The 22,990-nt window shown below is 40.8% G+C and overlaps 1 protein-coding gene across 1 annotated transcript in view; it reads left to right on the top strand.

Annotated features, from left to right (window-relative positions):
* LOC124254062 overlaps window positions 1–22,990 on the top strand; it is a 239,774-nt gene that overhangs the window by 41,305 nt on the left and 175,479 nt on the right. Inside the window, exons 4-5 of the mRNA XM_046687914.1 lie at window positions 9,684–9,740; window positions 17,967–18,123. Coding sequence (XP_046543870.1) covers window positions 9,684–9,740; window positions 17,967–18,123 — 214 coding nt within the window. The remainder of the gene's footprint in view (window positions 1–9,683; window positions 9,741–17,966; window positions 18,124–22,990) is intronic.

The following is a 22,990-nucleotide window of genomic DNA, read 5'->3' as shown; positions in this document are numbered from 1 at the left end:
CTGCTTATCAGAGAGTTGGTAGTAGGCGAGTGGCAGACAGGGGCTGTAGGAGACCATCTGAGGGTCCCTCCTCATCGAAACAATCTAACCGAAATTGTCCTTGTAAGTCAACTCGGAGTTCTTCACCCTCACCGGAGGAGGATTTTTTTTACGCCCAATCGGCCTCATACCTCAGTGAAACTATCTGACGTTTATTCCTTCCTCCGACCTCTAGTCTAGTGATGAGACATGCTGACTCTCCCACTAGGGTGATGGTGCTACATACTTCACTGTCTCAGTCATGTCCTATGGCTCTCGTGACTTTGGTTCGGCGCTTCCAACTAATGTGCAGCTTCCATTCGGTGGGATGCTTCAGTCTAGTGCACCGATCCTGACTGGGTCAAGAGTTCATACCAGTGTGCTGCTCTCATTTAGTTCGACGTTTCAGACCAATGCACGTCACTCTCATTTGGTTCGATGCTTCAGACTGGTGTGCCTTTCTTTCGATTGGATCAACACTTCAGCCCTGTTCAGCACTCCTGTTTGGTTCGGCGTTCCCACTCAGTTCAACAATCTCGGCAATCCCTACCAGTTTGGTGATCCCTCTTGGATCTGCGATCCCTCCTATGACTTCTAAGGTAATTCATCACCAACCACCATTGGTGACTTACCCTAGACGTACTGAGCATTCACTGATCTATGTTCACTGAACCCCTTTTTAGTCTTGACCACTGCGTTTCAGCCTTCAAACTTGACGTTATGTTTGGCGAACCTATCAGCTTTGGAGTCCCGTTCATCTCCACCTATTCATGGCAGGCTACTTCTAGTGCTACTTGTGTCTTGAGTTTACACAACTTCACCTTTTCATGGACTTCGACTTGATTGTGCTAGTCATGGCAACTAGATGAGTTTCGGTATTATCAAGTTCTACCGCCGAGTTCACCAATCTCACCAGTCAGTGTTTGATGATTCCCCTCTCCTTCCTCCACGGGGAGACCCCTTCATTGTATCTACACACAACTGGGGCTACTAAATACTGATTATATATATCGCTGATGAGCGTAACGTTCAGCAAATCTACCCAATAGCGTTGACACCAGCTCTACAGACCTCTAGTAGTGGGGATCCTCTCTGTTGATATTTCTACGATTGGTTTTTAACCAACATTATGATACACATCACTCAGTTTCTGCTTCTCTGAGGCATGATGTTTGAGGCTTACATTGACTACTGTCTATGAGCTCAAGAGATCGACACATCCTCCTACACCTTCCACATTTCGCTACTTGTGATATTAAAGCTGTTCTTAACTTCATATACGCTCTCTCAGTCTACCATTTTTGCATCCAATATCGTGGAGATCAGCCTGACAATGTACTGTTGACATCATACAGGAAGTTGTTTGGAGGTACACGGTAGTTCTTCTATGCTCGTTACCATACAGTTTCACTTTATTCTCACATGGGAAATATTCCTGTGTGTGAAGTTTCAACAACATATTCGACAGAATGCAATGACTGCGTACTGGATTTATACCATCCACAGGGAATCACTGCATTCTGCAAATGATCGAAGAGAGCTGTGAGGCGCGAGCCAGGCAAAGTCATAGGAAGACAGTTTGGCAGATGGCCACGCTGACTTCTATACAGTTTTTCCATTGTATATCACATGGAGTATCTCCATGTGTTGAGATTTGAAAACATATTTGACTGTATGTTATGCCTGCTCACTGCATTTACAGGGGACTACTACATTCTGCGAAACAACGAATAGTAGTGAAGTTCGAGACAGGCAGCATTATCTTACCTCACACATAAATGTTGCTTTCTGATTGGCTGAGCGCTCTTCTATTATTTTCAATGTACCCCTCTGTCAATGGCAACTCATTTGGTACTTTCCGGTAGTAATTCTTTATCTCGAATAACATTAAATCGCGTATGATGTACAGAAATTACTGATGTTTTGCAAATGCAAATCGATGGAAGGGAGATAACTCTAAATCTGTTTTTTTCTTGTCAGCAAAATCTAGCGATGGCTACAAAGGGATTTGTACCCGTGCTTCAAACAATTCAAAATTAACAATAAGGTGTTCGGTAAGATAAATACGTTGTTCACTGGTCCCTCGGGGCTCATGGGTTGATGTACCCTCGATGTTTGTTCATGTTGCCTGAGCCCTTCAGGTTCAGGAACATAAACAATCATCGAGGGTACATCAACCCATGTCCCCCCTCGTGACCAGTGAACAACTTATGTTATAACGGGACAGTGAAACAGTTATCTCCATTTAGTGCAGCATTCATTTCCCAGTACATTCAGTCGTGGCTTGCTGAAGCAGAACAGAACAGAACAGAATTTTATTCTCGTAAATCATACAGAATGATATAGAGAACATACAACCTTTTTTAAAATACAATAACATATAAGTAGATATTTTGATTTAGAAGTGACTAAGAACAGTTTTAGCAAAAAGCGATAGTTTCAATAGGAGTGGGGTATAATCTGATTTCATAAGTGAAATAAATTTGTCCATATGTAGATTATTACAGAAATAAGAGGGAAGAATCTTCTTACGTTCGACATTAAGCTGTGTACAGGATAAAATAGCATGATACTCGTCACAAATAACATTATTTTTACAAATTGTACATGTTCTGTTATCTAGATTAATATTAAACCATCGTCCTGTTTCAATGGGTAATCTATGATTAGAAGTTCTTAATTTTGTTAACCAGATACGAAAATTTGATGGTAGATCTAAAAGATAAGGTTCTAAAGTAAGTGAGGTTTTATATAAATGATAATATTTTCCTTTAGATGAATTTTGGGCATCGGCATAACATGATTGTTTGAACTGGTCAATTAATGAATTTCTGACATGATGTTTCAACCAGTGGATGCTAGGGAACTTTTGAGATTGCCAAATATAGGAGAGCCCGACGTTTTGAAGAATATTTTTGACTGCTTTTAGTTGGTCGAAATCAGCATTTTCGAGAGATGATCTAAATTTCATAATGTTATAAAGAATGTGGGGAAATTTACTAGTTTCAGTTGTAACTTTACACCAGTAGCTGATGATTCTTACTTTTATATGAACATCAATAGGATATCTGCCCAATTCACCATAAACCATAAAATTTGGGGTAGATTGTTTTACTTTAAGAATATATTTACAAACTTTAAGTGCGTTCTTTCCAAGATGATTGAATTTTCATAGCCCCACACTTCCGAACTGTAAATTAGGATTGGTAAGATGCATTGATCAAAAAGTTTTAGTTTACAATCGATTGGTATTTGTAGTTTTTGGATAATTTTAAAGATGGAAAACATGGCTCTCGATGCTTGTTCCGAGAGTCTCTTAATTGCCTTTGAGAATTTACCATTAGCATTAAATAATATTCCCAAATATAGATATTCTCGAACAACCTCAATTTCATCATTAAAAATTAAAAATTTAAATTTATTCCTAACATAGCCTTTTGAAAATATCATAATCTTAGTTTTGTTAATGTTAACTTTAAGTTTCCATAAAACACAGTATTCTGAGAATCTATCCAAAGCTAACTGCAAATCTTCTGCGTTTTCTGCTAGTAGAACAGTATCATCTGCATATAGTAAAACCAGTAGCTTAATGTACATACTGAGTTGTTCATCAATTAAGCTATTTACAATAGTAAGGCCTTGTACATTGTTTTCACACAGGAAGGATTCAAGATCATTTATGTACAAAGCAAATAAAAACAGTGATAAGTTCTCCCCCTGTCTAACACCAGTGTTAAATGAAAATAGGGGTGACGTGACATTGTTAAGTTTAACACATGATTTAATTTGCTGATACATGTTATGAATAACTATAAAACATTTATTACTTACATTAGCCTTGATCAATTTCATCCATAACCCATTTCTCCAAACACTGTCAAAAGCTTTGCTACAATTAATGAAGGCGCAGTATAATTTCTTATTAAGATTTTTGTATATGTTGATGAGTGATTTAAGTACGTAAACGTGATCTATAGTTGAAAAGGATTTACGGAAGCCTGCCTGTGATTTGTTTATCAATTCAATGGACTCTGAGTAATTTTGAAGCCTGTCCGAAATAATTGAGGTGAATAGTTTGCCCAAGCAGCTTACAATGGTAATACCCCTGTAGTTATCAGGATTGGATGGGTCCCCCTTGCCTTTGAAAATTGGTGTTATATAACCTGTTACCCAAGCTTCAGGTACTACACCATTGTTTAAAACACAAGTAAAAAGATCTACGTATGCAGGCATCATTACACCAATCGAAGATTTAATGTATACGTTAAAGACACAATCAAGCCCACAAGCCTTGTCGTTTTTAAGGGCCTTCACAGCACATGCAATTTCGTTCTCAGTAATAGGTTTATCTAACATTTCACACTCACCAAGCTCGCTCGTGTCAAGAGTTACATCATCAATGAGGTCCACTTCATTCATGCACTTAAAATGATTGAAAAGTTTATCTAACCTAATATTGCTATTTTTACGTTTTGTTGAGAAAGATTTTAGAATATCCCAGAACGACTTGGGTTCTGGTTTTTTGGCCAAACGAATTTTGTCGGCACACTGCTTTTTGTATGCCGCGCTAGAGATTTTGAGGGTTTTGTTGTATTTTTTACAAGCCGATATGAAAAGATCGTGGTTTGTCTTGGAAGGCTGTTTTCCAAATGCCCTTTTACTTTTGTGGTATTGTTTTCTTGCCGATTTACATTTATATTTGAATTGTTTTATAAAATGTGCGTTTACAATCAAAAGTGGACTTAGCGGCAGATGTTAATTTGTTGCAAATAGAGTTGGTAAATTTATCAATAGATTCTTGTAAATGAATCAACGCATCCCTTCTCTAGTAATTACTGTTATTAACAGTAATTACCACAACTACAGACGATTCAGAGTTTTTTACGGCCATATATAAGGATCGCTGATCACAAAGTGTCAAGATAGTTGAGAGTCAAGTCGACTTGCAGAAATAACAGTAAATAATTGGTAGGTGCCATCAGTGGTGATCAATTGGTCAGTCATCCATGATTATGTTTACATTAAGTTCAAGTCAATTGTATGCAATGGTAGTGAAGCGATTGGCAAAGTAGGTGGGTGGGGTACACCAAAGTGTCCAGCCTTGTCATGATGTATTGTACTGTGAAGCATATCGAGTCAGGGGTCATGTCCAATTTTTTACATTTGTCTTGACATCTTTAATCCTCGAAAGACACGAGGGCCTGTGCTCGGTGGTGGTATGGTACATCTATCATCATGGTTCTACATCAAGCTACTCCACCAGTTAGGATGGCTCGTCAATTTTAAGAAGTCGGAACTGATCCCAAATCTATGCATCCAGTTTCTCGACACGATATTTTTGTTCCCCGAGACCGGTTTGTTAAGATTCAACAACTTGTTCCCTTAGAACTGACTCAACTCTTCTTCGTCAGTGGCAAGAGCTGCTACCGTCAGCCCAAGCTCTTACACACAGGGCACAACGGTGACTTCGGCCATTATAACAGTTTCTCTGTCCTTATATCAGGATTGGAGATCCCCACAGTCCAATCCTACTATCTTCAATGCTCCATCCCCATCTACAATGGTGGATGGTAGAATCAACCGTTTGTGGAGGGGTCTCTTTGAGGCCGTTCGCTCCCTCTCATCACTACTATGTTGACACTTCTCTACAAGGGTGGGGAGCTCACCTTCAGCATCTCAAGTGGCAAGGTGGTGGTCTCCCGCAGACCAGTCCTGTCACATAGAATTCAGGGCAGTTATATTAGCGATATCCCAGTGGGCTCAACTTCTATGATCAATCAGTCTACTCGTACAATGGGACAATGCCACTGTGGTGTGGCACATCAACCAGATGGGGTCCACAGGACCACCACACCTACGTCACTGGGTTCAGCAGTTCTTCCATCTCATGGACTCACAGGATATCACAGCCAAAGTTGATCACATACCAGGGGTTTAAAGCAGCATTGCCGATTCACTGTCCAGATCAGCTTGACCATCCCCGACAGCCAATGAAAGCTACATGCTCAGATATTCAAGACTCACTGCTTCCCAATTATGAGCTCAGTGGTGGACCTGTTTGCAACCAGATTCAACACTCAGCTACGTGTTCCTGGTTCCCGGATCAATTAGCATAGGAATACCATGTGTTACCAATAGGCTGGGAGGGCTTCAACACGTATGCCACCACTTGCATTACTTCCATGATTTTTGCTCAAACTCCGATTGACATTGGCTTTTACACTGCTTTTTTGTCGCGCCTTATTGACTGCCCAGAAGTTGGTCACTCAGTGTTACTAGAAGCGAGTGGCTACGGCTATTACTATAGCTTATTGTACCTTTACACAAGTCCCTACCATGACAAATGGAAGCATTTGAGGCTTATTGTATGGCAAAGGACATCAATTTCCCTATCACACCCTCACCTCAGATAGTTGCACTTGCGTACTGCCAGATACTTGATAGATCCAAGTTGGTGATGTATCTGGTAGCCATCAATACTTTAATGACCACAGCTTTGGGTGCATCTTGGAACTTGTTGCCTCAAACAAGTGCGCTTTTGAGCGAAACGGAAGAGGCATGGCACAGTCTTTCTTGACAGAATATGGGACTTAATTGCCATGAATCTGTTTCCTGGACAGCCAGAGAGACTTTTCGTCATTCCACCACTGTCCACGATACTGGGGCCCGATGACACTGATGTTCTTTCGCTCTGCCTGGTTAGGGCATTACAAGTGTACCTTTTTCTGCATCTCAAGACCAGTGTAGGCTACATTAGAGACTCTTCATCTCATTGTTTCCAGCTTCATCAACAAAAGTCTTGCATACAACACGTGCTTTGGATGCGGTCAACTATGCTATGCGCCTACGCCTATGATAATCTGCCTGCTACTGCGAACCCTCACAAGACACAAGCTTTGGCTTCAATGATGGCACTACTGAGCAACTGTTTTCTTACCGTCACCATGGAGGTTTGTTTCTGGAGGTCCATAACAGTCTTTGCCTCACACTGTCTACGAGATCTATCTGTCACTTAAATTTGGAGGACTTACACCAGTTTGGGCCTTTGGTGTTAGCGCAGCAACTTTTGTTTCGCCCATCAACACAGATGAAGTGTCAGCCTTCCTCACAATGGTACTGCTACCTTGTAGTTCAACAGAAGGTATTGATGTTATCTTTTTGTCTTGTTCTACTTTATCCTGGGCATAGATCACCCTCACCTGGTGTAGCTAGGGCATTGTAGTACTGTCATACCCATGACTCTATAGACTGAGAGGCTTGTCTTGTACTTCATTCAAAGGGGATCGACACTCCACTTACTGACCTCTATTCTTGTGAGCAGTTACGTCAATGAAGTGTTGATTTCCGAATTCCTACTGGTTCCTTTCTCATTTTATGATGAATGATTGGTACTGAGCATTAAACGAGTTGATCACCGAAGCCATAGGGTTTATCAATAAGAAGCAACCCATCACAAGTATTGGAGTATAGCATATTGGGAGTTGGTGCTTTCTCCAGGCCTCCTTGTGCTATGCAACTTTCATGGTTGTTATATGTTTGACACAGGGTAATCTGCGGCCCACCATCCAACCGTGGGATAAATGCATACCGTGAGATAGGATACGTTTAAAAATTTAGAAATTTTAACCATAAATTGTATATTTATACACTTATCCTATCTCATGGTATGCACGTCTCTCCCTTACTTCGACCATGGCGTGGAAACGTGCTGTAGGCTAATTTGAATCAAATCTTCTGGCCTCTCTCTCCCACACTGCTCCCATTCCTGGACAGGTCAATTATCCCTGTAAAGCATGCAAAGTGCCCAGGACAGTCACATGACATCCCATTACTGTCATTCTCACCTTGAAGCTTCAACTAATCTGTGGTCTGCGAAGGTGAGGAAGGTCAGGCAGGTGGGAATCCATCATGTGAGATAGGATAAGTATATAAATATACAATTTTCATAGCGTGTGGATTGATTTCAAAATGGAGGATTGAGTTCAGACTTATGGTTCTGGAGAATTATGGTTTACACATTTTTGGCAATCACAAAATCACCCAAAAAGGTACCATTAATATACCCTAAAGTAAGTATTGTGTGGCCTCCTTGGGCATCGATGAAAGTGTTGCATTGCCTGTACATGGAATGAATTAGCTGGTTAATGAGTGCCAAAGGCACTTGGGTCCATATTCTGCGAAATGTCTGATCGAGTCCAGACGCAGTTGGCGTCCTTGGTTGGAGGTCATTCAGTCTTCATTGAATCTTGCCACAGAGTTGTTCTATTGCATGTAAATCCGGACTGAGTTCAGGTCAGCGTAGGTTTTGGATGACATGTTGTCTGAGGAAGTCCAATTTGCTCTGGCAGTGTGGGCATGAGCTTTGTCTCCCTGGAAGAAGTGATTTCTGTGACGTCCAAAATGTGGTACAACATGGAATCTTATCACTTGGTCAATATAGCGACCAACTATTTCCTCATCCTGGACAGAGATTCTGGAACACCATGGTGCCAACTCTCTAGTTAATACTGATTGCACCCCACACCATGATACTCGGACCACCCCACAATTCTCTTTCAACAATACTCTCATTGGAATCAGTTCCCCACACCTTTGCCATACTCCCACTCAGCCATCAGCTGTCAAAACACAATATCGGCTTTCATCAGAAGAAAGCACAGTTCTCCATTGTCGATGCTGAGTTGCCCATTGCAGTCGGTTTTGGTAGTGCCAGGACCACAATATGGTCTGTGACAACAGAGGTTTCTTATGCGCAAACGTTGATGCACTGTATCGGCACTAATGTGTCTGTTGTGAGTGCCAATGACCTGGTGTGCTGTTTCCGTTGCTCTGGCGAAATGATCCTACAGATGGTTGCACACAATCTGTTGATTTGATGTTGTGATGTTACGGAAGGTCGCCCACTGCTTGGACAGTTTTGGATGCTGTCAGTGGCCTGAAACCACTCCTGCACTCCGTAGATTGTCCCATCATGAACACACATTAAAATGATTGGCTTTCCTCGGTGCAGTCTTGCTAACTTGCAATGTCCCGAAGGCTTGGTTCCTTTGTTCTCTCGTAAGTGGTGGCATGGCAATTGTGTGAAAACAAAAATGATTTCAGGCAAGTTTCGGACTTTCGTTGGTAGGGTTGTCACGATATGCATGTCCATTTCATTTTCATGAATGTCATACGGAATCTTTTACCACGTCGGCCTATTTATGTGCATTTTGTGGATATACTGACATTGGTAATAACTGTCAATTTGGATTGAAAAACATGTTAAGAAACGGTACAATCATAATAAATACACCACTTTCTAAGAACAAAATTTTGTATTTGGTTTTGAAAGGTGATGTTTCTTTGGCACTTCAATACATCAAGCTTATATACTAGAGGGGTGAGAAGGCACAGATAGCAGAGTAGATCTGTAACTTGATGAATTTTGCTGATGGACATCAACAAATGCAAGTTAAATCCTTAGATAAAAGACCAAAGTGGCCTATAAAGTGATTGAAAGCCTGCAGAAATGTAACATACATATAGTAATGAAAATACAAAGGGGAGTCTGACTTTCTGCAATTGTGTTGCCATTGAGCATGAGCTTTTCTTCAAGCACTGAAATACATGTAGTTGTTTTAGACAATCACTCCTAAACTGTAATCATTTATGTAATATCATTCCAGGAAGTAAAGAAAACAATCGAAGACCTGAGGAATGAGCAGAAAGAGAGGAGACTGCAGGTGTGTATCATTGTCATATTTGTTTTTTTTGCAATATGGGATACCAATAAAGCCAAAAAATATGATTATACTGCATCTACTGTCATACACAAATTGTTTCATTCAAAGTTATTTAGAGCTTAAGCCATAATGTAGCATCACATTTTGGAATATGAACATGATCTTTAATTTGTATGCATATAGGTTCTGTGATCTAGCCATTGAAGACAAATAATGCAAAAAGTAGGTTTGACCAGTCTAGAACTGTACTGATATGTGAATTAATTTGACAAAGTGTTGATGGGGTCACTACAAAAATAAGTTGGTTTCCAGAACACTGAGACTGAGAAGAAACGACATGGAAACCACCATTTCCAGTTGGTTTCCATGTAGTTTCCTATAGTTTCATTGTGGTTTCCATGAAAACTGAAACTGAATTTTGCACCATTTCCGGCTGGTTTCCAGTGCGATTCATTACCCACTCCTCCAAGCTGGATCCAGCTGGTTTCCGTGTTTTCGTTTATTGTAGGTTTCAACCTGGTTTCCATGTTTTCGTTTATTGTAGGTTTCAACCTGGTTTCCATGTTTTCGTTTATTGTAGGTTTCAACCTGGTTTCCATGTTTTAGTTTGTTGTAGGTTTCAACCTGGTTTCCATGTTTTAGTTTGTTGTAGGTTTCAACCTGGTTTACATGTTTTAGTTAGTTGTAGGTTTCAACCTAGTTTCCAAGTTATAACCTAGTTTCCATTAAAACTGAAACTACATTTTGCACCAGTATCTGGATAGTATCCATGTCGGGACTTTGCCCACTCGTTCATGGAGGCTCCTGCTGGTGCTTAGTTTATTGTTGTTTCCAACCTAGCTCCCAGCTTATAACCTGGTTTCCATGAAACTGAATCTGTTGTGATGGCCCCTTACCCGCTCCTCCAGAAAAGATGTTGTGTTTCATGCAACACACATACCAAATCAGGTATTTTATACAATTGCACAATGGTAAAACCGTCAGGATGACAAATAACAGAATAAAACACAAAGTCATGATAGCTTTATTTACATTCAACAATTTGCTGATAAACAACTGATATTTGGAATGTTCACATTAATAAAAACTGAATTTTCAAAATGCATAAATAATTAAAAGCAATAAGGGAATAAATAGCAGTGAGTATGGGATGTTTTCTTAAACTCATCAATGTAGATGAATCCATATTATTTGGTTTTCCAATTTGAGAAATGTTAACTCTTTCCCCAAGAGAGGAATAGCTTTCTGTTTCTTCTCCGGCCAGTCAATCGTTGTCAGGACCTTCCTCCTGCTTTCCAGCTTCTGAAAGTTAGAAAACAATAAACAATCAGTACAAACAAGCATTCGTCAACAATATCGCTAGCTGGAGAAAGGAAAACTGTCCAATGTTCCTTAAGCTTGAGGAAAAATAAACTGTAACCACTGTCCAATAAGCACGAAGTTCAATAAATAAAAACTGATCATTTGACCTGAAAAGTTTCAATCGCAGAAGAACTTAATGAAATTTGTAAGAGTAGAGAGACAAGCGAGAGAAAGACGTATTTCCTTAGCTTGGGTTGGACATTTGATGACTGACAAAAAAGATTTTCTTTCACTAAATAACAGTTGTGACTTGTAGAAAACATTGACATTGAATTAATAACATTTCTTAGGAATGCACACTAAATTCATGCTATCATTGCCTATATTTCCGAGAAATTCTCATGTGAAAGCTATAACTTATTTTCTGAACGTTACATGCATTGTGCTTTGATATTATATGTATAGAACTACGAATTATCCATTATTTTGAAAATAATGTGAAAAAAAATATTTGGGTTTAAAAAAAATGTGGGGTCATTCTGGCAGACAAGAAATTGAATGGGGTCATAGGCGGACCTCTATAACTAATAAATCATACTGCTATTGACAATGTGTTTGCAGCTACTATTTAGTGGGGTATTGTTAATAAATTGTTAATTGATGTGTGCAAGGTGAAATATGTCCAGACCAAAACATAATGTACATTGGCACTTTACTATGTACTATTTACAACTCTTTTAGCTGCATATTTCTAATTATGCATTGCACGTATTAAACAGTGTTTATTTTGAAAGTTCTTTGGAATATCAGTGTACATTTTCAAGAAATTACATTAACTTGATTTTTTTGCAAATAAGGTTTTCCTTAAATTTTAACCTGTGTAAGATTAGAATTGAGAACGGTTAGAATTTACTTACACATCTGAATCTTTTGTTGTTCTTTCGGACAAAGGCCTCTGCTTTCCCACTTCTTTGTCTTCTAGGTGAACGAACCCTCTTGTTCGTCCAAAACTGCTTCTGAAAGGAAATGTGTATAAGTGGAAAATATTTCCAGTTGGAAGTTACGAAAATAGTGGTTGTGTAATTTTTATGTATTTTATGATTCATAGGATTTACATTATTTGGATAATTTTATGTACATCATTTACTCAAGGGTTTGGATTACACATACCTGTTGCAGGTCAAGATCAGTTAGTCATCTTCAGTTTTTCCAACACTGCCCCAATGGAATGCTGGAAATATAGAAATTAAGGGGAGAATCAGGAACTTTCTAAGTGATATTGTACTCTTGATCACAATAAGGCATGAAAATAGAAGAATAAATATCAATTTGCAAGGTGTAGATATGCTAATATCAAAAGAAGCAAAATTAACAAGTTCATATAATTTTAGGTTGACAATGTACATCAATGTATCCCCAACATATCCTATTAAACGTTCTATATATCCAACTTTCTTTGCAAACTTCTTTTGTGGATCTAACAAAATCCACATCTCTTCATTCAGAGTTAAATATCTTGACATTCTAAGTGTAAAATTGTTTACTAAATTACCTCATACATCAGTAATCTATCCTATACTGACTTGAAAACCTTTTAAAAAACAGTTTCCAAAAAGATTGTGTTGACAATATATCCACTCAACAGCATTATAGTATCATGATAAATATCGTCTTAAAAGTTGGCTGAAAAATATTGTCGATTTTTTTGTCATAGGCTGTCATGTAACTCTAATAACTAGACAAAGAATTTTGAAACTTCACTCTAACCATGCACCAAATCTAGTCAGAGAATTCCTATAAATGCAAAATGACTCACTATCCCCACTGAATTGTTTTCAGTGGTACAAATATCAAAAGCAATTATCAATAACAAACTTTAAAATAGAACTTCCAATCATTGGATTTCTTGCAATAATATTCGAATACTTCTAAATACGTTTGGAAGTTATCTTGAGTCATGACATTGCTGGATATATTTGTGGTTCATATTGTTCTTGCAAAGACAATATTTCATAAATTACGGTAATGAACCATTTAGTCGTATGTGACCTGATTCAAATCACAATCGAGTTCTTGAGTTGACTAAGTAAAGGAAGCCATATCTCTTGCCAACATTTCGACACGCAATTGCTTATCGAGTTCCATCAAGTCTATAACTTTAATTTCATATTTATTGTCCTAGCTACTTATGTACATTAAACGTTACACATAACATGAGCTATTGCTTAATTCAAGAAATTTACACTGTACCTGACATGGTCGTGGAATGTTCCCTTTCTCCCTCCGTGATCGACGACTGCTCCTGTTTTCAAGTTTTCACGTACCCGAGCCTCCAAAGCTTCTAGTGTAACTCGCATTGCCATTTTCTTGATTCAGATAACATGGACAAGCCAAGGAATAATTCATTGTGCTGGGTTCCTTGTTTTGTTAAAAACAGGAGACACTTTGGCCCACTTTCAAAACAACTTCTCATGAGTTCAAGTGACAAAATGGCGGCAATTGTGTGTAGGAGCATTGTGGGTAATAACAAATACCTAATCCCTTTTCGATTGGCAGGTATGAAAACATTATCTGACCCAATTTGGTTGTGATTTCAAGACATAAAAGACGAAAATGACCACTTCAGTACATAAAAACATTGCTTTTATAAAATGTCACGAGTTCGCTCGTGCCCACGGATTACCGACTCATTACTTCTACAACAATTCAATTTTGATAATAGGTGCCCGTTAAGACGAGACAACCCCAAGGAAGCCGACACACAGACCCCGACATACAAATGACATGACACTGATTGTTTGTCAAGTACTTGAACTCACTGTCAAAGCTTATACTAACTTTAAATGCTTTTAATGGTAAACATTACTCACAACCTCAATTCATAGTACAATTCCCTGATATTCTAGTTATTGAGAAATCCGTAATGTATGTACCGGATTGACAATTGTTTGAATTACATTATACTAAACTTCCTAAATGCTTATACTCTTTCACATTCTAAAGCAAAAATAATTAAACCGAGCTTTCTCTCAAATTTCACTTTTTGACGTTTAAGCTTTTTCATTACTACAGTGAAAATTGTTACTCATCGTAGAATATCATCCATCTATTTAGATTTTCAAAATTCCCCATGATATGAAATGACGATAAATAATTGGTATTTAATAACAATTAAGATTGTAATAAATGATAAAATTTGATAACTGAGGATTGTTCATCTAAGCTTGTCAGACTTCACAGTTATTGTCGAACACAAGTGAAACACTTCATGTGTCATATATATCAAAATTATAACAGTATAGTGATTTGGTGTCCCACAATATCAGTTCTTTCCACACACTCAACATCTTGGTTCAACAAAAACAGGTAAATATAAAGTTGACCAATGCGTCAACAACTATTTGGGGTAACCTTTCTTCTTGTTCATCTAAGCAATCTTACAAATTACGTACTCTTTCAAATGTAAATCTGCTGTTCCTTCCCCAGGCATATTCATTTTGAATTTTAAGACTTCATAATTATTCTACGCAATTACTGATAATGTAATATGATATGAAAGTAGTTAATCTTCGAAACTAAGTTTCAGGAATGGAAACCAACAGTATACACATGACCATAGTTTCTTGTTGGTTTCCATTACCGGAACTATAAGTTTACAGTATCCATTATGGATTCTATTAGGAAACTAGGTTACCCAGTTTCAATGAATGGATACCAACTGGATGCCAGGATGGTCAACTTCATGCCAAATACTTGCAAATTTTAAGTTACTCAGTTCAAAACAGTGCACAGGAAACCAACATGAAACTACATTTTCTGGTTTTATGTTGGTTTCCATTTCATGAAACCTTCAATTGCAAATTCCAGGAATGGAAACCAACAAGGAACCTCTAACCTTAGTTTCCTGTTGGTTTCCATTTACTGAAATGCAAATATCAAAGAATCCAAAATGGAATCTAGTTGGAAACTCAGTTACTCAGTTTCAGTGAATGGAAACCAACTGGATTCCCCATTTACCCAGTACACGGATGGTTTCCAGATTTCAGGAAACCAAGTCATTTTTGTAGTGGGTATTACCAAATTTGATATTTTAGTATAATTAGTAATTTTGAAATAAACCACTGTGAAATGAATGCTTGATTCCATGAATTAAACTGATATCATGCAGTAAAATCTTTAGATTATTCAGCAGAAGTCCTCTTCACTGTGACCAATCCATTAACAGTTAAGATGATACTGATAGATCTTCTGCTAAATCTAGCACACACACACAGGAAAGAAGTCCTCTCTTCTGTCTGCTGGTGGCAGCATTGTGAACTTGGACTGGCATACCTTTCTTCTGAATGTGTTCACTGCATGAGTTTGGTAGTCATACATTGTTGAATTTGTAATACTTATTGTGCCCAAACAGTGGAGGCACTTGCCCTACTGGAAGTGGAGATCTAAGAAGTGGACTGGCAACTGAGTGTTTGTAATGCTCATCAGTTCCACAAGTTCCACAAGACGTTTTTAAGTTTAAAAGACACTGGGTTAAAAGACACTGGAGGCACTGACCTCACTCTCAGCTGTCAGTGTAATGCTAGGGTTACACTATGTCCCCGGTGGCCATGGCAGCCCCCTTTCACAGAAACGGGGACAATACGGGATAGACGTGAGACAACGTTGGGGGACTGAATGAGCAAATGTGACAGTGCGTGATTTTAATTGTGATTAAACTGTTCAAAAATTTGCCACGGCAGCCATGGTACTAATGAGTGAGAAACCTGATAGACCGTAGTAAAATGGGGACAATGCAACAAAATAACTTGTAGACGGTCCATAGTGGGTCCATAGTAAGACGCCTGGCATATGTATTCCCCAGCATCTCACGGTCCATTCAAGTTTTGTCTCTGTTCTCACAGCAAACTTGGTGGTATAGTAGCTGATTCGTCCAACTCTATTACGACACATCCAGGCGTGTGATGGTTTACAGTGCAGGCGAGATACGGCTCGTTGCTGACACAAGGACTTGATGTATGCCCCCAACGAGCATACAAACACAAAATCTTCTTCATCTTGGGGGTTTTATGCTGCTCTTGTGTCTCAGGATACAATGGCTGCTATTGCCTGGGAGGCCTTATTTTTATAAGGGGGGCACAAACGTGGTCCAAAGCTGGCCGGTGTCCATGTTTCATCCATAGAAAGTCTTGACAGAACAGGCAAAACCTTGATCAAAACGTGAAGGAACCCATACCATTAATCTGCATTCTTTTCAACTAGAGGATATCCCAACACAATGTATGACTACAAAGTAGAATTTATCAGTGGTCTTATCAGGATTATTGCGAACCTTTTTGGGAAAGCATCCTTATCCCATCTTTCATGGAAGACTGACTTCCTTATGACATTAGCTACAGCTTCGAGGATTGAAGGACGGCATGCTCTGGACATACATTTATTCAGATTTTTAAGGATTCTTCTTGGGTGGTATTTGAGTATTGCTGGAGTTCCTTGCTAAGAAGCAAATTTACCAATGAGCCTTTACTACTAACCCAGCTATTGCCTCTTTGGACAGTGACCTTCGGGCAGGTTATATCCAGTCAGGGATTTGACTTAGTTTTACGACCGCCTCCGTGGTGTAGTGGTTAGAGCGTCCACCCAGAGAGCGGAAGGTCGCGGGTTCGATCCCCGGCCGCGTCATACCAAAAGACGTTAAAATATGGTACTTGTTCGTCCCTGCCTGGCGCTCGGCATTAATGGGTACAACAAGGACTGGTCGGCTCGGAGTCAGTATAATGTCAGGATATTCATGCTTCACTACGGCATGGTATCTCAGTGGGCTAGCACTATAAAACCAGCTTCAGTCTCGGCTAGTACAGGCAGCCGCACATACACATACACACACATGCACGTCGTCATATGGGTGAAATATTCTCAAGCACGACGTTAAACCCAATTTCACCTCACCTCACTTAGTTTCACAATAGAGTTGACAGGATATATATCGGAAGTGACATCATCTTGACATCATCAAAAGCACTGTTAACCGGAAATTATGTCATATTCCACCATAATGTTAAATAAAGCCGCAAGAAATGTTCTTGTGTGCTGTTACTACAACCAACAGTATGTCTATTGTCTTATCAGTTAACATTTAGATTTTTGTGTTTTATGGTTGTCTTGATAGCTTAGATTGGTGGTACCATCAAGCCTTATGTCGGATTCAGCAATCAAGCGTTACAAATTCTTACAAATACGTCACTGTAACATTATCAACAGTGATAATGATTCTTAGAATATTAACCTCTAACATTTGTGGTAAAGGGTCACCCACCTATTCCCAGAAATTATGAGGTTTCCTGTGTTTCCGCTAGGGTAGATAACCCTTGTGGATAGATTTTGGAGCCACAAGGAAGAAAGACATAACAAAACCTTGGACTTTTATTAAAGTTAAATGCGTATCAGAAAGGGCAATCAAGTGTTACTGTATTCTAGGAATTATCATCACTATTGATAATGTTCCAAGTTCTCATTCCTCATCCAATTTATTTCATGTGAATATTTACCAACTCTTAACCTTTGTTTTAACTCAGCTGCTGCCTGCAGCATTGAATACGTATCTATCTTTTTCCACACTTGTTGCATGTGTGTGACACGGGTGCTGAGTGGGTGCACATGGGTTGACCATCGTTATCACATGCATGTTTACTTCATTCTCAATGCATGGAAGGGGAATGAATTTCTAGGTAGTGGTATATATACCAGTCTGTCTCGGTTGTTTTTATCAAGCTCAGTTCAATTTGTTAACTATTAATGACTTAATATTCAAGGTAAACTACAAAGCCTTCGTTCCACTATTGCCATCTGCATTGAACAGATATACTGAAAGCCTGCAGTTTTGTCCTTTACACACATGCAAGTTCTCCTTCCTCTTGTGAATTACAGGCTGGAGGATTCCATCATCTTGATGAGTCTGTTACTGATGTGGGAGAGATGTCTCATGCCACTGACGCAAGGGACTTGACAGGGTCTGTTGCTCTAAAACCTCCTTATGAAGAAGACAAGCATACCAGTCTGACGCTGGTGAACACACAGAATAAAGGTAAAACCTTCCACATATATTACACCCATTCTCCACTAGGTTGGACGATTGTAGTTGTTGTCTTTCCAATAATGATATTGTAAATATCCAAAGATTAAAAGTTGCAATTGCACTGTTATACTACACTTAAGTTTGGTTTGAGCTGAAACAACATTACTTTAATCACAAATAAACACAAAAGTTATCTGACTTTTGGCATTTTCTGGTTTCCACGTCCTAAGTCACATATACTGAGAGAAACAAATAAAATTCACAGGAAATTGCATGCACTCCCTTATTTTTTCCAGTTTTCATCACCACAGCGCTATGAATGTTCGTGGGTGTGGATAGGCAACATAGGGTGTGGATAGACAACGTAAGATGTGGACAGACAACATACGGTGGGGACAGACAACATAGGGTGTGGATAGACAATGTAGTGTGTGGATAGACAACATAGGGTGTGGATACACAACATGGGGTGTGGATAGACAACGTAAGATGTGGATAGACAGCGTAGGGTGAGAATAGACAACATAGGATGTGGATAAACAACAAAGGGTGTGGATAGGCAACATAGGGTATGGATAGACAACATAGGGCAATAGAAGGGAATATAGGATGTGGATACACAAGATAGGGTGTGGATAGACAACGAAGGCTGAGAGTAGACAACATAGGTTGTGAATAGAGAATAGGTTGTGACATAAGCGTGTGGACAGATAACATAAGTGTTTGGCGAACAACATAAGGTGTGGAATGAGAACATAGAAGATTGAGAACGTTGAGTAAGGATTGAGAACAGTATGTGGACTTAGAACATTGAGTAAGTAATGAGAAGACAGAGCGTGTTTTGAGCGGGTTCTAAAGACAATGAGAACAATGAAATAATGGTTATATATGCTTATATTGTCCAGTTGCATTACAGTGTTAATGGTTGTTTGAGTTAATATTGTGTTAAGGTACTATCTGACAATGAATATTTTAGTAAATTTTGTTGATATCCAACAATGAAAGAAGTCCATCAGATACGTTAAACAGGCATCTTCTGTCTCAGTGTCTCAGGTGTTTAGTTGAGAACACTAAATGTTTCATATTACAATGTTAATGGTTGTTTGAGTTGATGTTGATGTCGGTAGGTGGCACATTATTCCACCCGAAGAAAGATTGAGTAACCCCAGTAGTATATACAATGATAGTCCGAGATCAAGTCCAACAAAAGCCTCTGTAAAGCTTTATTTCATCCATAAAGCTTTTGTCAGACCCTTAGATCTCGCCACCATCGTATATACTACTTTTGAATCCCTAGTTAACTTCCCGGCCACACGTGACACTATTGTGTCACTATGACCGCGAACTAGCACTTTCCTGATCACGTGACACTATGTCGTGTTGACCTCGATGAAACAGTTTAATGTGAATGAGCTGGTTACAGGATACTATTTGGATTACTTGGTAAGTGTTAAATATTTTGCTTGGGGGGTAACATTGTGCCGTACGGTATGACTAATAATTCCTCTCTAACGAAACCTCTCCCTGGCCCATCTTTCAAGTAGTACAAGTTTGGCTCGTCGGCTTTGATGTCCACTTTATCTATGTTGTAAGTTTTGACTGACCATATCGGATCGGTGGCTCGTTTCCGGTGTCCCCTTTGTGTTCCCCCGGCTGGTAGAGATACCTCACGAGGGCCCTATCGGGTATCTGTTTCTCCTTCCCACGCGATGGTGCAGCCGACTCAGCCACCACTGATTTCAGTTTCATAGCGTCGGCTGGTTTCTTGCCGGTTAGCCGAGTGGTTTCATGGTTGATAGCCGACACCACTTGAGATAGCCGCGCTACCCATTCCGTCGATCGTTTTCCCAGGTTGGCCATCTCTCTCGCATACTGATGCCCGAATAAGCCACGCTTTGGCCTCGTCCGGGGGTACTCGCGCCATTTTAGCCAGCTTATGTACGGCGCTAGCTCCTTTCCAGTACCCACACGGGATGTAGTAAATAGCCTCAAAGTTTCTTTGGTTCCGTGACATCGTTGTCGACAGGGTATTTTTATATATACCTATGTTCTTGGTTCAATTTTCTCATGCCCGTACGCGTACGTGTTGATCCCGTTGATGGCTATCCAACGCTTTGTGCCCATCGGTGATAGGGACGTCTTGTTTATAGTCAGTCCGTATATCCTGTGCCCATCGCTTCTAAGCGTGTTCATTTGATGTCTGAAGGTGCGGGTCTTGAACAGGGCTTCCTTGAATCTGGCGTGTTTGATGTGTTGTTTCACCACGTACTTCTTGACACCCTTTGCCTTTCGGATCTCACCATTGTCGGCCTTCAGGATGGAGTACATCTTGGGCCTCAAGCCTATGTACTTGGCTATGGGCGTGCCAGCACACTCGTCCTTACCGAGGACCTTTTTATTAACCGTGCTGTGCATGGCATGGTCCTTGGGGTAGTCACTGGTGTCGTATAAATGGATGTGTTTTACCATGTCCTCGTACATGTCCTCAGTTCGAATCTCCATCAGCAGGGAGTCCGTGTCAGTGTACAGCACTTCACACCTGTCGCCGTACTGCTTCTTGAGCTCGTTGTAGTAAAAGTCATACATCAGGTGTTTGGATAAATCGAGGATACTCATCCCCACGTTAACAGGCCGGTTGAATTTGATGTGGCTCTCCTTCATGTGTAGGGCCACCAGGTCGTCGGTGAATATCTTTCCCCGGTTGAATCTCGGGCTGGCTATCAGTTTCCTGAGCTTGTCATCCTCTTTCGACCGAACCAGCTTCACGGTCACGCGTTTCCTCAGGTTCTCCATCGTCTTACCGAACACCGAGTTGTTCATGAGTTTGTAGAGGTTTTTCTCAAAGTCACTGGTGGCCAGCTTTCGCAGGTCCGTATTCATTCTGATGTAGGGCTCCATCCAGGGGCTCTGGTCGAACACGAGCACCCTGTGTATTTTGGTCAGCCTCATACCCAACGACAGGTACAGCTGTAGGTTGCGATAGTGAACGATGTACTTGGCCTTATTCATTAAGTTGGGCACTAGTTTTTCAACATCTGCCACCCGCCCACCCATCAAGTTATGTTGGTACTCGGACATCCAGTCCGGGTTAACCCTCAAACGTTCAGGGGCCAGGGGGTAGCTGTTGTGCGATGTGTGCAATGCCTTGGGGTATTCCAAGTCCACTTCGAGGATATAGCCTTTGTTCGAATCCGGCGCGATGCTCATAACATCGATCTCGGGTGATGCCCATTCGAATCCCCCTGTGGGTAGATACTGGCTCATGGCCCAACCGTACAGGTTGTTGGCATCGAGGTAGAGGATGTGATTGGTTGACTTGCTTGAGTCGTAGCCCTTCACGTATTGATTATTGGCTTTTGCGTAGCCTTTGGCAGCCATGGAGATCCCACCTCGCAAGCCTTTCTCAATCAACAGGTGCATGTCGTAATCGGTGAGCAATTCCAACTTAACTCCGGTTTTCTTCAGCAAGGCATCCCAAGATAGACCTGGGCTGGTGTAGTACCATGCGGGGTCGAGTTGATACTGCTTAAGACACGTCCGCCTAAACGTCTCGAACACGTCGGCTAGCAGGAGTACGTCTGTTCTCAAGTACAGGTCTTGGTAGTCACCCAGATTCTTACAGCCCAGTTTATTCCATACGTTAATCGCGTGCAAGTAATCGTCTTGGGTGATTGTCGAGTCGGTCAGGTTGCTGTAAAATCGGCTGATGGGAGGCAGTCGGGTCTCGGTGAACTTGGCCCAGCCATCCATGTACTCGTAGGGGTACACGCCCTTCCTCATCAGCAGGGGTCGAGTCTTGGCGTCGGTGTATCGGTCGGTGATGGGGAAGGTATCGTTGGATTTGACCAGACTGTCGAGTGACGACAGGAGGAACTGAACCGAGTCGATGAACCTCAGGCCATTCAAGCTGAAGGAGATGTATCTCTCCATGTTGTTGGGGATGCACGTCAGGTTGCCGTCAACCCTCGCGATGGCCTGCATGATCAAGTGATAGTCGTACCCTCTCAAGTTGTGGAAGACCAAGGGGATGTTTATTGTCTTGGGGTTGATTCTGAGCTTGAGGTTGCATGCGTTGTGAGCGGTGCCTCTATACTTACCGGTGACATGGCAGTGATCTCTCACCGAATCGCCGTTCAGCGGTTTATCACACACATGACAGTGAGTGCTGCAGCTGTGAGCTAGCCGGTCGGCTCGAGTCATACGCATGGGAGCGACTGTGTGCAGTGCATTCCTGATAGTTTTCTCTTCCCCCTGCAAACACTTTAGAAATTTTTCAGCCGCGTCGGGACCCCTGTACACTATGGGAGCTTTCGTTTCCCCATCACATCGGACGACCACGTATCCAAACCCACAGGCCTCGTGCTCCTGTGTTTTGTCTGTGTTGGGGGTTGGCCCGATGTCAACGTTTTTAATCAAGGCTTCGAAGCGAAGTTCGTAGATGACATAAGGCACGGACATCTGGTTCTTGTGGTTGTCGAATTTTAGGATATTGTCGCCTTCCTTGGGCATGTCGACTCGTATGGCCGTCTGCCCCACACCTTGGCAATCCTCCCGGTGGGATTCCAGCAGGGTGGGTCGGCTGAAACCGTGCAGGCATCGTACGCAAAAGTGTTTTTTCCCAACGTGTTTCGACTGGTCGTGCAACAGCCTGCTGAGGTGTTTTATCCACGTGTAGTGATACTTATCACCTCGCTGGATCATGAATATATTGATCACGAGGTGGGGTTCCCCAACATTGGGCTGACCCTGTGCACGACCATTGTGTTGCCTTTGTGCCCTAAGACGTTTATGGCTATGTCATTCTGTTTTTCTATTTTAGTGATCTGGGATATGGGGGTGGGTTCGGCTATACCATCCCAGTTGAGCCCATCGTCTT

This window comes from Haliotis rubra, unplaced genomic scaffold (assembly GCF_003918875.1).
Source record: "Haliotis rubra isolate DU_JTF1 unplaced genomic scaffold, ASM391887v1 Scf561, whole genome shotgun sequence".
NCBI lineage: Eukaryota > Metazoa > Mollusca > Gastropoda > Lepetellida > Haliotidae > Haliotis > Haliotis rubra.
Note: the sequence above shows the minus strand (reverse complement) of the source record. Positions and strands in the feature narration are given on the sequence as shown.